General features: G+C 56.1%; 1 protein-coding gene across 1 annotated transcript; it reads right to left on the bottom strand.

The window, feature by feature from the left end:
- Positions 1–3,560: 3,560 nt before the first annotated feature.
- LOC137669220 (C-signal-like) lies at positions 3,561–9,128 on the bottom strand. Its single transcript, XM_068411197.1, has 6 exons — positions 8,947–9,128; positions 6,323–6,374; positions 5,295–5,485; positions 4,782–4,940; positions 4,516–4,626; positions 3,561–3,825 (listed from the first exon to the last, which is right to left on the bottom strand). The coding sequence occupies exons 1-6, from the start codon at positions 9,094–9,096 to the stop codon at positions 3,712–3,714; spliced, it is 777 nt and encodes a 258-aa protein (XP_068267298.1). The 5' UTR covers positions 9,097–9,128; the 3' UTR covers positions 3,561–3,711.
- Positions 9,129–15,400: the final 6,272 nt, after the last annotated feature.

The raw sequence follows: 15,400 nt of genomic DNA, 5'->3' as shown, positions 1-15,400 counted from the left end.
CACTCCTGTCCTGACTCACGGACATGTCTGACACCCAGTTCCTGGTGCAACAAGTCTTTGCTGTTGGTCTGAAAGAAGACAGCTGGTGGAAGTCGCTGGAAAATATGGGCCTTTCCCACCACTGAAGTCAACCCCTGGAGCCTGGAGAGCTGCTGGGCTCCCAGATGCTACTATGGCTCCACAGGGGCTGGTGGAGCAGTCTGAGCTGCTCAGGGTGACAACCTCCCCACCCATAGTCCCTGGAAGTCCCCAGACATGTTCCCGTGCCCTTGTGCAGCCCTTGTGTGAAGGGTCCCCGAGGGGTTGTCCAGATTTCCCTACTGCTGGACCCAGCAGCCCCCTGCGGCAACACGCTGGTCCAGTTGGCACGTGTCCCCCAGCTTCAGAGCAGAGATGGATCATCTGCTAAAACCAGATGGATCCTAAACGGTCCTTGTTCTGTCCCAGCTTGCCCGTGGTGGCCAGGTGGAGCTCGCATTTCCAGTGTCTCCTGGGGCACTGTGCTGCAGCCCGGTGAAAGCACCCAGGGCACGGTGCTCATGGCAGTGTGGTGGCAAGGGGGACGCTGAGGTCTGATGCTGCCCAGAGCCAGCAGATAAGCCTGACACAAAGGGCAAAGCCAGCAAAAGGGAGTGAGTGAGGCAGGAAACATCAGGCAGGGGAGGAAACGGGGAGATAATGAGCTGCGTGAGCACAAACACCCGGAACTCGTGCAAAGGAAAAGCCGACAGCACTCGGCAAGCGTTTGAGCAGGGAGACCTGCCCGGCTGGCCCCTCACCGAGACTTCTTGAGGAACACGTGTCCTGGAGCACCTTAAGGTGCTCGGGCATCGCTGGCCTCCAAGTCACCATGGCTGGCGTGGTCCTTGGCAGCTCAGCTCCAGCCCGTGCTCCCTGCGATGAGCCTTGGCCTGGAGGGTGGAAGGATGGGCTCCTGGGAGCAGCTGGCCTCACCTGTGACGGCAAAGCACTTACCCAGTTGCAGAGGTCCAAGCTGGGTCTTCCTGCCCCAGTCTCCTGTTGGCTTGAAAAATGGGATCGACTGATCTGCTGCCACTTGTCTCTGCAGGGCAATGAGCCTGCTGTCCCGGCACCCGGAGGACAGACCATGGCACTGGGCTTCCTAGGGGCTGATGCTCGTGGTGCTTCAACATCCAGCAGCCCCTCGAGGGTTGTTCTCATCCCCAGTAGCTGGGCTTCTAGTAATGCCAGAGTGGACCTCACCTGCAGAGCTTTCCTCCTCCCACCACCTGTGGCACACGGGGCCACCCACATCCCCAGTGACCTGCCCACGCTGTGATGTCCCAGTTCCCAGGAGGCCGGAGGGAGATTTATCAGCCTCCTGAGCTCAGCTAAAACCCTGCTCCCACAGCAGGTGGGCAACCATCCTGTGTCAACAGCACTGCAGACCACCAGCCAAGCCCACGGAGCTTGTCCCACCTTTCAGCAGTCCCTTTTCTCCCCATGTTCCCAGGGGAGCAGCTGTATCCATCTTGTGGAGGCTGGCAATGATCATGGAGGGGCTATAAGCTGCCTGCAAGCGGTGGTGGGATCCCTGGTGTAGCTCATCTCCCAGGATCCAGCACGTGGCATGGGGCAGAAGGGAGAAACATGGAGAGAGATGGGCATAGAGCCAGCCTGCGGTGACTGGCCAGGCTCCAGCTGGCTTGTGTGGAGCAACTGGGGCAGGAGAACCTCTGCCAAGGGGCAGGAAGGGCGCTGGGTGGAGGCTTGGCCATGTCTCTGAGCCAGCGCTGGGCTGAGCACAGCCATACAGCTGCAGGATCAGGCCCTTCACCCACGCTCCTGCCCCTCAGCCCTTCCTCACAGGGGATTTCTCTCCTCCTGCTGCCATCACAGCGCTCACAAACACCCGGGGAGATGCCCAGGTGGGCACCGACTCCTCTGGCCACAGATAGCAAAAGATAGGAAAGAGCAAAGACAAGTGAGCATTTCCATGGGACATCAGGTGGCTGGGAAGAGCCCAGATGGTTCAGAGCTTCTCCAAGGACAACCCTCAGCTGAGGCAGCACCATTGCTCCCCATCCCCAGCCTGGCTCGGGCAGGTGCTGAGCGCAGGAGGAGAAAGCTGAGGCCAGCGTGTCCCTGCCAGGGAGCACCCAGCAGCAGGTGCCTCTCGTGGGTCCGGCTCCCCGCAGCGGTCAGGGATGAGTGCCTTCCCCAGGGACGGGGCGGCCCCAGCTCCAGGAGAGAAGTGGGACCCAGGTTGGACTCAGGTGTCCCAGCTCCTGCGATTGCTCCAGAAAGGACCTGCCCATCCATTACTGAGTAAGGAACCCCCCTCTCCATCTGCTCCCAGCACCCCTGAACTTCACAGGGGCATCTTGCATCTCCTCCTACCCCTGGCTGGGCACCTGGGCTGCTTGGGACCCCCAAGAAGGGGGTACAAGGAACCAGGAGTCCAAACTCACAAGCTCTGGCAGCGCTGTCACCTCCAGCCACGGGCACCCTGTCCCCAAGGCCAGGCTGGCACCCAGGTCACAGACCTGCTGTCCCTTTTCCCGGCCCCTCGGACGTTTTGGCTGTACCAGAACGCTGCTGCCTCGGGGAGGAAGAAACACTCACCGGTGCCCGTGAGTCACGGGGCTGCGGGTGCCAGGGCTCGCTGGAGCTTGCTGGGGCACAGCTCGCCTCAGTGGGCCCCAGCCCATGGTCTGTCTGCCTGCGGTAGGGTGAAGCCTGGGAGTGGGGACTGCAGCGTTTGTGCTCCTGGTTGGGAAATGAGGGGGGCTCCTGTGCAGAGAGTCAAGATGCCCAGCGAAGCTGGTGCTGCCAGGCAAGCCCCAGCTCCAGGGGAGAGATATGGCCCCAGAAAAGGCCAGACCCAGAGGGACAGAGGTCCTTCAGCTGATCCTCCAGATGAGGAAGAGGAGGTGGTGGCCTCTGAGGGAAGGAGCAGTGGGTTTGCCCCTCCTGCAAGCCAGGCTGCTCTCCCCACCTGAGCCTTAGCATGGTTCGTAAGGAGCCTCAGCTCATTTTCCCCACATCCCCCCGAGGAGAAACTCCTTCCAGAAATGGCAGAACCCTCCTGGGAAACCCAGCACCACCCCACAGTCCTTTTCTTTGGGAGTGTTCCCACCTCCTGGGCAAATTCACGCAGCCCACGTCAAAGCCCCGAGGTTCTCAGCCTCCCCACCCTGCCCAAGTGCCATTCCCATGCTGTGCTCCCCCACGGGACTGGGTCCCCCCCACCCAGGGGTACTGGGAAGGGCTGGCCTGGGATTGCAGAACTGGATTGTGTTGCTACTGGTCCTCCCATTGCAGCCCTGAGGCTGCTCCCAAGGACCCCGTGTCCAGCACAAAGTTCCCCCGCAAGAAGTCTGCGGCAAAGACACCACGCTGTGGGGGGAAGCACGGCAGGGAGCAGGCAGCAGCCAGGGAGGACAGCGGGGCTTTGGGCTGGTTATGTGACCCCTGGGACCCCACTTTGGCTCAGAGAGGCCAAAGGCAAGGCGGGCAGAGTGCTATAGCGCGGGGTTATTTTTTGCAGGGACCATCTCCAGGCCAGGGCAGAGACAGTCTCAAGCTGGGAGAAGGCACAGATGCTAATTGACTTTATTAATTAGCAACACGAAGGCAGGGATCACAGGCTGCACGCCCAGTGGAGTCCCCAGTAGGTCCCTTGCAGGCCACAGAGCATCCCAGTGCTCCAGGGCACCCGGAGAGTCCCCTGGCAGGGACAGAGAGCGGTCACCAAGGAATAGCTTTACCTTCCCAGTTGAGCAGGGTCCCGCTGTGTTTCTCCGAGAGGGTGGGCAGCACAGAGAGCAGCCCCCGCACGCTTGTGTCCACCGTCAGGTCAGCCTGCAAGGGGCACAAGGGAGGAGCAGGATCAAGACCCCACCGTCATTCCCAGCCATCCATGGGCACCCGCTCAGCTCGTGAACATCAGCAGCCAGGCTCCTTCCACCCAGACCGAGTAGAGAGCCATGGGAGGTGGGATGGGTCCGTCACGTGGGAGGACGGTTGGGTATCTGCATGCTCAGGGGTGGCTTGGGCTGGGAAGCCAGCTACAGGCTTGAACCCATAGGACACGTAGAAGATCCCTGCTGCAAGCGAGATGCTACATGCAGCCTTCTCAAAACTCCAGGGCTGCAGGGACCAGCCTCACCCCAAAACAGGCATTCTGCAGGATGAGGGGAGACCTCCTGAGGAAGGGGGTGCAGGGTGGGATGGTGCTGCTCTTCTCCTCCCTGCTCTCTCAGGTTCAGGTTCTCCACACATCTCCAGGCTGCCCAAAGCCTTTCCCCCCCATGAAGAGGCCTCCTGCTCACCCTCGATATGTGCTGATGCTATTTCCCAGGCAGCACCCACGTATTCTGCAGCAGCCCAGCACAGACGCAGGCAACTTGCAGCCTGAGAGGCAACTCTTGCATGGATCTCTCCTCCTGAGAGCCATCCTGGCCACCCGAGGCACCTCCCATGCCACTGCAAGTTCACAGGCTTGGGTCCCACCCATGGGTCCCCTCCTCAACCCACTCAACTGGAACCCACCTCCTGGCTGCCCATGTCGGTTTTCACCCAGCCGGGGTGAAGGGCCACGCAGAGGATCCCGGCTTCCCCGTAGGTCAGAGCCTGGCACTTGGTGAGCATGTTGAGGGCAGCCTGGGGAAGGAAGGACACGTCAACCATGGGCAGCAGAAAGCTCCAAGCACTGGGCTCCACTCCCATCGCTGCCTCATGGCAAGGAATTAAAAACAAGGGACAGCTCTGACTCACACTGAGCTCAGGAGCACGGGCAGGTCCCCCAGTCTCCGTACCTTGCTGCAGCGGTAGGAGATGACAGGCTTGAAGAAGGACTCAGGAGTTTTCTCGATGGACCCCATGACAGTGGAGATGTTGATGATGGCTGCCTTGCTGCAACTCAGCCCCTTTTCTGTGCTCTCCCGAGCAGCCTTCTTCAACAGGGGCAGGAACGCCTGGAGAGGAGCAACCTCGTGGGACGCCTGTGCCTTGAGCCAGCCCCACTCATGGCAACTGCAACCCAGCTTGCCCATAGCAGGGAGGATGAGGAGGAACAGCAGGGAGCCAAGAGAGCCCGGGTGCTTTGCTGCAGTGGCCATGCCCACTCCTAGTTAGCCCAGCACAACATAGTGGGGGCTACAGAGGGCTGGGAGTGCAGCCCTAGCACTGCCCCCTCCCTCCTGCAGCCCTGGGAAGCTTGGCAAAGCCCTCCAAGATCTCCATCGTGACCATGGACAGTCCAGGCTACCCTCAAGCCGGGCTAAACTCCCCCTTCATGGTGGGCTCCATCCCCAGAGCTTCATCCATACCTGGGCCATCAGCATAGGCCCCACCGCATTGGTCTTGTACGCCCTTATCATCTCTTCAGCGTCTACAGTCTCCAGCGACGCCGTCGGGTTGTAGATGCCAGCGTTGTTTATCAGCAGGTTCAAGCCTGCGCCGTTCAGCTTCCCCTCCACGACCTTCGCTGCATCAGTGATAGCTGAGGGATTTGCAACATCTGCAGTGGAAGAGGACAGGGTCTGAGAGCCACGGGGTCCACCCGAGGTTCTGGGGAGAAGAGGGAGGTGAAGATGCTGAGGAACAGCTTTGCATCCCGACCTGTGTGGTCTTCCATCTGTGGGCACCAGATGGTGCTGTGCAACCAGCTCAGAGCACCCCGGCACCCACAAGCCCAACTCATCCCAAAACCACCTCCTGCACCATGCACAGGGTGCCCCACTACCAGCAGCTGAGGGACCCTGCCCTGGGGCAGCCCACCAGGCAAAGCCACTCTGGGGCCAGCCCCGTGGGGGCAAAGCGCTGCTGTGACTGCTGTGCTGTGTCAGGCACCAGCAGTCACAGCCTCCTGTCAGCGGACAAAGTCCATCCCTGAGGAAGCTCTGAAGAACCCAGGGCAGTGTTGGGGGGGATGGTCCCCCCAGGGGCTCTGCTGGGACCTGCTCTGCAGCTCTTGCCCAGGCTCTGGACCACAGCGTTTCCCCAGGAGATGCCTTCTGGTAGGAGCTCTCCTGATCTCGCCTGGGACTTGGGATCAAAGCAGCTCAGCTGCTTGGCACAGCAAGGACATGGCCGCTCAGCTGGAGGAGATGGAGCCTGCCCAGGCTGGGTCTCAAGAACCTCCCAGTCCTGTGGCCAGGGAGGCTCCAGGGAATGGGGTACGGGGGCTGAGATAGGTCTGGAGAAGCTGGGCTTTTGGCAGCAGGACTTGAAGCAGCTCTGAAGAACTGGATCCCCACATAGAGCCTGAAGGCAGGGATGGAGGGAGGGAAGGAGAAACGGGGCAAGCGTGGCCAGCTGCCACAAATTTTCCAGCTTGGTGGCAGAGAGCACCTACCCAGCTTCACCAGAACCAGGTTTGGGTGTTTGGATGCCAGATCTCTCAGCTCCTACAAAGAGAGACATGGAAACAATCAGCACGAGGCAGACGTGATGCCAAGCATGGTCCTGGGGGACCAGCAATGGTCCACCCTGAGGGAAACATCTTCCAGACGTTGCTCAGCACTTGTGAATGGCTGGACTGGAGACCTGCCTAGGTGCTCAGGCTTCTTCTAGGCTCCACAAAGCAATGTGTACGTTTTCAGAGCGTGACATGACCCCAACTGCAAGATACTATGGCCAGGCTGCTGGGCCTACACGCACAACCCAGCCAGAGCCACAGCACAGGATGACAGCAAACAATTAAGGACCAGCTCACCTGGGAAATGATGCAAACTGGCCAGGGATGTGGCCAGAAGTGTCTCCTGGAGGCTGCTGGAAGCGTGATGGAGGAGGAATGGCTGTGAGTGCCAACATCAGACTTGGCATTTGGGGAAGTCACATCTGGATCCAAATAGCCCAGCCCCAGGATCCACTCGGCTCTGGACACTACGTCTCACCCACTCAAGTGAAATGAGCCACTTTGCACATTTTCATGGATTATTTTCACCAAACACGAAGGATTCAGAAGCCCTTTCCAAAAAGGAAACATTCAACTTCACAGTTCCTGGCAGCTCTTTGCTCTGAGACTTATTCAGCTGTAGCAGGTGTCTCCATTTAGCCCACACCCAGGGCCAAACAATAACCAGTTCTCACCCAATCTGCCCCCTGCAACCAAGAAAGGGAATTGGGAAAGGGAGGGAGACTTGTGGGTTGAAATTTAAACAGATTTAATAAAATAATAAAACCAATATCAACACTAATAGAAAAGACACAAAGTTATACTCAGCCCATAGAGTGGTGGCAAGTTCCTCCAGGGATCACAACCATCCAGAAAAGAAAAGATGGAGAGGAGAGCAGAGCAAAGAGCCCCCCCATCACCAGCAGCTTTCCCATTTATAGTGACCCTGATAATGTCACAGCACACACCTGTGGGCCAGCCTGGGGCAGCTGCCCTGGCTCTCACTGCTGATGGCCTTGATCACCACCCCACAGCTGGCCACAAACTGAAAGAAAATGTCACAGAAAAGTGATCCTATAAATTTTATCCCTGCAAAACCAGGACAGCAGGTTTTAGAGAACAGAAACCAAACCACCATGTTCAATGTGTCCAAACTGATTGCTTTTAGAGCTAAAAACCTCTTACAAACAAGCCCACAGAGAATTCTACAGGAGAAACACAAATTGATGGCTTCTTGTGAGGGGACATGTCCTACCACCATGGAGCAGGAGAGCTGCTGGCACTGGCTGTGGTGCACCTGCAGTCACCACTGAGCTTACCCACCAGACCCTGTGTTCCCACATTACCCCTGGGTGCAGGAAATGATGGAAAATCCATCTAAATGGTTTGTGATGGGCAACAGATGTTTCTCCTCCCCTGTTTTGCCCAGCTGCTGGCCTCTACAGCCTCGCACCATCCCGGTGTGTGTCCAGCCTCACCCACCCCAACACCTGATCCGGGCACAAAGGGGCAGGAGGTGCCATGTGGCACCAGCCTGATGGAGGGTCACTCTGCCCTTGGTCTCCTGTGGTCATGGACTTCAGCAGCAACACCCTGAAGACGCTGCCCTCACCCTACCACAGCTGGACAAGGCTTAGAGCAGCATCCCCTGGTTGAGAGCGATACGCATGGACCATCTTGAGAGGAAACTGGCCGCAGTCCAGCCCTGCAAAAAGTCCTCTGATATCATCACTACCCGAGTCCAGCGACTTGTGGGGGGAAGAATGGGGCAAAACCAAGAGATCTGAGCTAGCTCTGACCCAGCCACCTTGGGCACCAGCAGCAGCAGGAGCTGGGCACCGCTGGGCTGGCAGCAGGGTGGGTTCTCACTGCACCCCGGGATCACTCCTGAGCCAGAATAACACTGTCAGCGAGCACACAAGGAGCATCTCCAGAACTTCCTCAAGCGTGATCCCTGCACGCAGCCAAGGTGCAGCGAACAAATCCGCTGGAGCCAGGATCTACCAGAGAGCAAAGGTCTCCCCGCTGGTATTTCGGGTGGTCATGGGACGCGGAGGAAAACCAAAGGTGGACCTAAGGAAAGCTGGAAGTATGGTGATGTTCTAATCCTGTGCCTGCCTGCTGAAGTGTGGGTCTGTCCCACGTTAGTGGGGCAAAAACCAGGGGAAGGGGGATCCCATGGCTCCATCAGCCACCGGTTAACGAGCCCCCAGACGTGGCAGACACCGGTACCACGTCGCAGAAGCGGCCAGAGCAGCATCGCTGCAATCCACACCAGCGCAGCCCCAGCCACCCCCTCCAGCCCCGCTCAGCCCCAGCCCGGCCGGCTTGGCACGGCAGGGCCAGCTGGGCCGCAGCCAGGGCGGCCTCAGGTAGCCCAGCAGTGGGGTCTGGAGGGCAGCACGGCTTCTTCTTCACCCGCCGCACGGGAAACCTTCGCGGGACCCTCACACCGCGCAGGGCACGGTGCAAACACAAGACCCGCAATGCTTTCTCACGGCGGTGAAGCTAATGAAGCGCGTAATTAATGACATCTGCCTGCACCCAAGGGTGCTGCCGACACCCCCCCGCCCTGCACTGACCTGGGCCCGCGGCCCCTCGGGGTCCCGGCACGTCGCGAAGATCCAGGCGGGCGGTCGCGCCGCCCCCAGCAGCTGCTTCACCAGCTCCAGCCCGATGCCGCGGTTGGAGCCGGTCAGCAGCACCGTCCGCCCCGCCGCCATGGCCGCCATCCCCGGTGCGACGGCCCGGCACCGCCTCCCCGCTGCCCCAACCAGGGCAGGGGGTGTGTGTGTCTGTGGGCGGAGAGTGGACTGAGAGCAGCCCTGAGGAGAAGGACTGGGGGATGATGGGTGACGAGAAGCTCACCAGGAGCCGGCAACGTGCGCTGGCAGCCCAGAAAGCCACCCGTGTCCTGGGCTGCATCCCCAGCAGCGTGGCCAGCAGGGCGAGGGAGGGGATTCTGCCCCTCTACTCCCCTCGTGAGACCCCCCCTGCAGTGCTGCGTCCAGCTCTGGGGCACCAACATCAGGACACGGAGCTGTTGGAGCGAGTCCAGAGGAGGCCACGGAGATGCTCAGGGGGCTGGAGCCCCTCTGCTCTGGAGACAGGCTGAGAGAGCTGCGGCTGTTCAGCCCGGAGAAGAGAAGGCTCCGGGGAGACCTTCTAGCACCTTCCAGTGCCTGAAGGGGCTACAGGAAAGCTGGAGAGGGACTTTTGACAAGGGCATGGAGTGACAGGACGAGGGGGAATGGTTTTAAACTGAAAGAGGGGAGATTGAGATGAGATGTGAGGAAGAAATTCTTTGCTGTGAGGGTGGTGAGAGCCTGGCCCAGGTTGCCCAGAGAAGCTGTGGCTGTCCCCTCCCTGGCAGTGTTCAAGGCCAGGCTGGATGGGGCTTGGAGCAACCTGGTCTGGTGGAAGGTGTCCCTGCCCGTGGCAGGGGGTTGGGACTGGATGGGCTTTAAGGTCCCTTCCAACCCAAACCCTTCTGTGATTCTAATATTCAGTACAAACCCACCAACCGTATCCCCATCCCAGGATCCCCGCCTGCCCTGGTATCCCCACAACAGTTCACAGAGTGATGCTTTGGGGGGCTGGAGGGGACCCCCACCTCTTCCCAAGGCTGGGGTACACAGGAGAAGTCTTACAGCATTTCTGGGGTGGTGTCTTCAGCACCTTCAGCACAGCAATACGATTTTCCCCCTAGATAGGGGGGCAACCCCCCACCCTAAACCCCAGCATCGACCCAATGGATCATGGAGGTACCAAATCCTTCAGAGATGCTCTTCATTCCTGCACAGAAATGCACCTGATTTGACTTTCTCCATGGTGATCAGATGCGAGAAATGGGGTAAGTAGGCTGCAGTTTGGGGATGGAGGTGTTTGGGGGGGATTTTTCTTGTTGTTTTTGTTGATGAGTGTCAGGTACCCAGTTCAACAGCTGGACCAAAGGTGTGGGAAGGAGTAAAGGAAGGGAAAGGTTTCGTGGTGGCTAGGAAAGGGAAAATGGGCCATGAGGGGAAAGGGAAAACAGAAAAGAGACCATCCGTGTCAGCTGGAGGGCTGTGCCTGGAGAGGACCTGCAGGTTCCAGCTCTGCTGCCAGCCCGGAGGTGGGCGTTGATGTTTTATTTTCAATTATTACGTGGAAAACCAGATGCACAAAGAACATTAAAATCCCATTAGGGTGAGCACACAACCAGGAGCTCAACAGTGGAGTCACGACTGAGCAACTCCGATTTACATAAGCAGCATTATTTCTGTTGCTTATTGTCATCCTTGTTTGGCAAAACACCTCTGATACTGATAAATACATCAGAAAATAAATAATGATATCTTATCGAACTGGTGATAGCATCAGGTGATTTGTGCTAAGTTTATCCTAGGTCCTCGCTTCAAAGAGTCCTAGAAAGAGGGATCCCCCGTCATCTGCTGTGTGGAAACAGTTAATGTGCAGCCACAGCTGAAGTCAGGAGGAGCCTGTTCTGAATATGAATGTGAACGGTGAAAAAAGACAAGCTCTAAGCGTCTGTGATTGGATACTTCCCAATATGGACGTTGCTTGACCCACTTTTATGCTTCAGTACAAAATAGGGGATTATAATTTTTTTTTAATCTTGTTAGTTAAATGTTGTGTGGCTTCCAGAAGGTAATAAAGAGAAATGCAAGCAAAAAAACCCCAAGTTTACCCAAGTCCTTTGGTTTCTTGAGAACCTCCTGAACTACCTGAAGGGAGGTTGTAGTGAAGTGGGAGTCGGCCTCTTCTCCCCGGAAACCAACGATAGGACAAGAGGACACAGCCTCAAGCTTCGCCAGGGGAGGTTCAGGTTGGACATTAGGAAGCATTTCTTCTCAGCAAGGGTCATTAGCCATTGGAAGGGGCTGCCCAGGGAGGTGGTGGAGTCACCATCTCTGGAGGGGTTTAAGAAAAGACTGGACATGGCACTTAGTGCCATGGTCTAGTTGACATGGGGGTGTCAGGGCAATGGTTGGACTCGATGAGCCCAGAGGTCTCTTCCAACCTGATTGATTCTGTGATTCCTGCTGCCCAGTAAAGCCCAATTCTGATATTACTGAATTTTGAAGGGCTTGAGTGTATAAATATGAGCATGTTCCACCTGTTTGCTGCCACGCTGCCCTCAGCCCCCACCTGACCTCGGTGGGCACTGGTGTTCTGCAGCCACAGCTTTGGTGTCTCTAAAAACTCCTGGCTGCCCACAGTGAGAGCCACCTCTCCATGGGTTAGTGGTGGGCTTGGCAGTGCTGGGTTAATGGTTGGACTTGGTGATCTGAAAGGTCCTTTCCAACCAAAACAATTCTGTGATTCTATGATTCTATGCAGCAGCCCCTGGTGCGGTCCACCTGACCCTCACAACCGATGTCCTGTCCTGCTGCATCCCTCAGAAACAGGACGTGAAGCTGAGATGTTTCCTACAGAGGAACAAGTCCCACTGTGGGCTTAAGAATTTTTCCTGTGTCTTATATCGGTGTGTTTCTTAGGGTGTCAGTCAAATGTCCAGGTCCTACCAGTTGAGAGGCTGGGCTCTCATTACAGAGCAGCTGGTGGGGTAACGCAGTTTTAGGAGGAGGGTCACATATTTTGGCTTTAGCAAAGAAGATGGGCTGGAAAGAAGTTGTTTTTTTCCCAGTGCTGTGTCCACCCATCAGATGATGTCCACCCTGTCTCCTTCTCTCACTCCGACACATGGATGTCAAACCAAGCTGCTCGCAAGCTGGTCATTTAGCCTGTGCCTTATCGCTTCTGAGATGGGGCATATCTCCATGTCACATATGAGAGCTCATTCTCAAGCACCCCTGTTAGCAAATATAATAGTGGGAAAGCAAATTTGTCCTGCTTGGTGGTTCTGAGGTCCCTCTTCAGGGCATCGTGCTGAAGAAGGAAGGATAACCCAGCCAACTGCCCCCAGAGAGTGGCAGAGAAGAGGCCAGTGGGGATCTGTGGTGTCCCCGTGGGCACTGGCAATGTGGCTCTGTCCCCACGGTCAACTGTGAGTGCTGCCAGCACTGCTGCACCCAGGTGGCTGAGGTCTCTTGACTGCTCTCGTGACAGGAATATCCCCAGAAAAGTGCTTCTGAAGCCAGTCTGAGGCCCTTGGCTGACACTGGGTCCAAATACTGTGGTCCAAGTGAGGTTGCATGGAGAGTCTGAGCATTTTAAATCCTCTTCTGGGAAAGATTTACTTGGGAAAAAATCCCCTTTGATGAGATCTCTGCAGGGGTTCAAGGCTCTGCAGTTGCAGTGGGCTCTCCTGTTATCCTCGATACTACTCAGCCCTGGGCGTTAGACCCGATGGCGGTTGTGTCCAGGTGACTTCTCAGGCTGTGTGGAAGCAGTCCTGCAGGGAACATGGCTGGGTGGCCTCTGCAGGCCTGCAGCAGAGGCGACAGCACCCAAACCACCTTTGCTTTTGTTTCTCCTTGGTCAGTTCCTGTGAAACCAGCGTGCCATGACCTAGCTGGAGCTTGTTACACATCTCGTAGCATTAGAGAGATGCTCATAGACAGAGACCTTGCAGGGGAGCCTCTGTCTCCATGCTTTCTCCGAGTATCTTTCCCAACAGTCCTAAAACGGGACCAGTACAGTCCAGTACCTTAGAAGAATTCCATAGTCATTGAGCCAGTGTATGTCTTTGGGCAACTGACTCAAGATCACAGACTCTGAAACTCCGTCCAGATGGGTTGTGCTCTGTCTGTACTTGAGCTATGAAAAGTACATTGGTCAACGTTTTTAAACAGGTTGGAAGGGGAAGTAAAGGCTTGGTTGTTTGTCCTTCCCCTCTCCTCCCACCGCCTGATCAGCGCAATGGGTCTTGAGCAGGCTTCCACCACCAGCTCAGCTGGGATGGGGATGGCTGTTCTGGGCAGGAAGTGGCTGTGCCCCTCCACCCTGCCCAAGTTCAGCAGCATTGAAGGAAAACTGATGCCTCTGTGCTCTCTCCCACCATCCTGCTCTACCCACTTGTCCCTGGGTCTGGTGCATGAATGTGGGGAGTGAAGGTGCTTCCTGCACTTTGTGCCTCTCTTGGCATTGTGGTTGACTCCCGTCAGCACTAACCATCCAGCCCAGCTTCCAGCTAAGCCTCTGTGCCTGCTGTTTCCAATGAGCTGGTTTGAGGTCTTCAGAAATGCTTTGCTTAGAGGAAATCCCTGGCTCAGGGGCTTTGGTGGGGTTCTCTGGAGTCTGGACCAGAGAACCCACCATAAGCTTGGAAAAGGAGGAATGTCTTCGCTCCCTGCCTGAGATAGCAACAAGTGGCACATGGTTCCCCACAGATTCATCTGGACCTTAAAAAATCCAGCAGTTCCTGTAGCCGTCTTCTGCACCGGGCAGAGACTGCTTGGAAACCTGTCTCAGCCTTGTTTTCTTCTCATGTTAAGACACGATTTGCTCTGCTAGGATCCTGAGTGCTTTGCATCTGCCAACGGTTTGGGTTCCTGGGCTCGAGGCCAGCTCTGATATAATGCAGATGTAACCTGGACTGATCTGCTGGGAAAACAGCAAAGCTATGAAAAAGGGCCATGAGAAGCCTTACTTGGGACCTCCTCACTTGAAAAAGGGCCATGAGAAGACTTACTTGGGACCTCCTCACTTGAAAAAGGGCCATGAGAAGCCTTACTTGGGACCTCCTCACTTCCCTTGGGAGCTGCATTTAAGCTCAGGTCTTCACCCTAAATCCCTTCACAATGGGGTGTCACTTGTCCTCTTCAGCCAAAAAGAAAATGAGTCAATGAAAGTTGGACATGACCTGCCCAGCTTCAAACAGCTACAGGGCTGGGCACGTCTCACCCCATCCCTCAGTTAAATGGTTCATTCCTTGCTGTCTATTGATTCTTCAGCAAGTGACTAATAGGTGATGACAAGGCCTTAAATACATCGTGGAGCAAATAAGTTTGACAAATAGTAGCGCTTTTATTCTTACTTACATGGTAGATTAAATGTACTAAAGATGATTGTACCAGGAACCTGTTCCCCTGGCTAGCAAAAATCACTCAATAATTCTGTAGGCAACACCGTCGCTGCCCTTTGTGCAAACACCCAGGTGAGCATGTGCACACCGGAGCTTTGGCAGCTGATAGTGAGGGAGGTGTGACTGCGCCTTGGAAAACTGGCTCTGACTTTTCCTCGCTTGGTGAGATGGAAAGCGTCCATATGTGAAATACGGCTGTCTGAGGTGCCATGGGAGAGGGGTGTACACAAGGACCTCAACGCTCATCGTAAGGTTTAGGCCATGCAAGAAGGTTTCAGAGCAAAGGAACCATCTGAGTCCCTTCTCGGGAGCTGGTCTGAGGTGTTATGGGAGAGGGGTGTACACAAGGATCTCAATGCTCATCTTAAGGTTTAGGCCATGGAAGAAGGTTTCAGAGCAAAGGAACCATCTGAGTCCCTTCTCGGGAGCTGGTCTGAGGTGCCTTCCAGAGCCCTGGGGACAGTAGTGACACTTGTGAAGAGGCTGGGTGGTGAGCCAAGCAAGGCTGGTTGTTCCCTCCTCTGCCTCTTCGTGCCAGGTTGGACTCTGACTCCTGGAGAAGCAGCGCTTGTTTAAACTCTAACGACCAACAATGCGGCACGGGGCTCCAGAGCAAAGTCAACATTATAAAGTTACAACTCCAGAACAGTGAAAGGCTACAAAAATGTGGTGACACAGCAAAAAGAGGAGATTTAAAAGGTTAATTTTTTGTTTCTGATGCTGTCTGGTTCTGAGGCACCGCGGAGGTTTCTAACAGACTGGGGGTGATGGCCTCATCCTCCGCCTAGGAGAACCATGGAGGTCTGTTTGGAGGAGCAGAGCTCTCATGCAAATGGCATATAATGGCAAGTAGAGTTTTGATCCGTGGTCATTAAAAAGTGAAAATATAGAAAAGTCTATTGAAGTGACCTAACAGAGCCTGGAAGCCCGTCCTGCCATCTGGGGAGTGTGCTGAGGTAGGAGAATTGTCAGGGTCTTCAATGAGAGATCGGTTGGAGACAGACAACTGGAAGGCTCAGAGATTTGTACTGTCAATATGCAGCAAG

The sequence above is a fragment of the Nyctibius grandis genome, chromosome 12, assembly GCF_013368605.1.
Source record: "Nyctibius grandis isolate bNycGra1 chromosome 12, bNycGra1.pri, whole genome shotgun sequence".
In the NCBI taxonomy this organism is placed as follows: domain Eukaryota; kingdom Metazoa; phylum Chordata; class Aves; order Nyctibiiformes; family Nyctibiidae; genus Nyctibius; species Nyctibius grandis.
This window is presented reverse-complemented; position numbering and strand designations above follow the sequence as displayed.

Bases quoted from the DNA above. Each gene is read 5' to 3' on its own strand.
- LOC137669220 (XM_068411197.1), bottom strand. From the start codon at position 9,096: ATGGCGGCCATGGCGGCGGGGCGGACGGTGCTGCTGACCGGCTCCAAC. The intron at 4,941-5,294 runs GTATGGATGAAG...GCTCCTCTCCAG, and splicing joins GGCCTATGCTGATGGCCCAG to GCGTTCCTGCCCCTGTTGAA. The intron at 3,826-4,515 runs GTGGGTTCCAGT...TGCCCCTTGCAG, and splicing joins CCGACATGGGCAGCCAGGAG to GCTGACCTGACGGTGGACAC.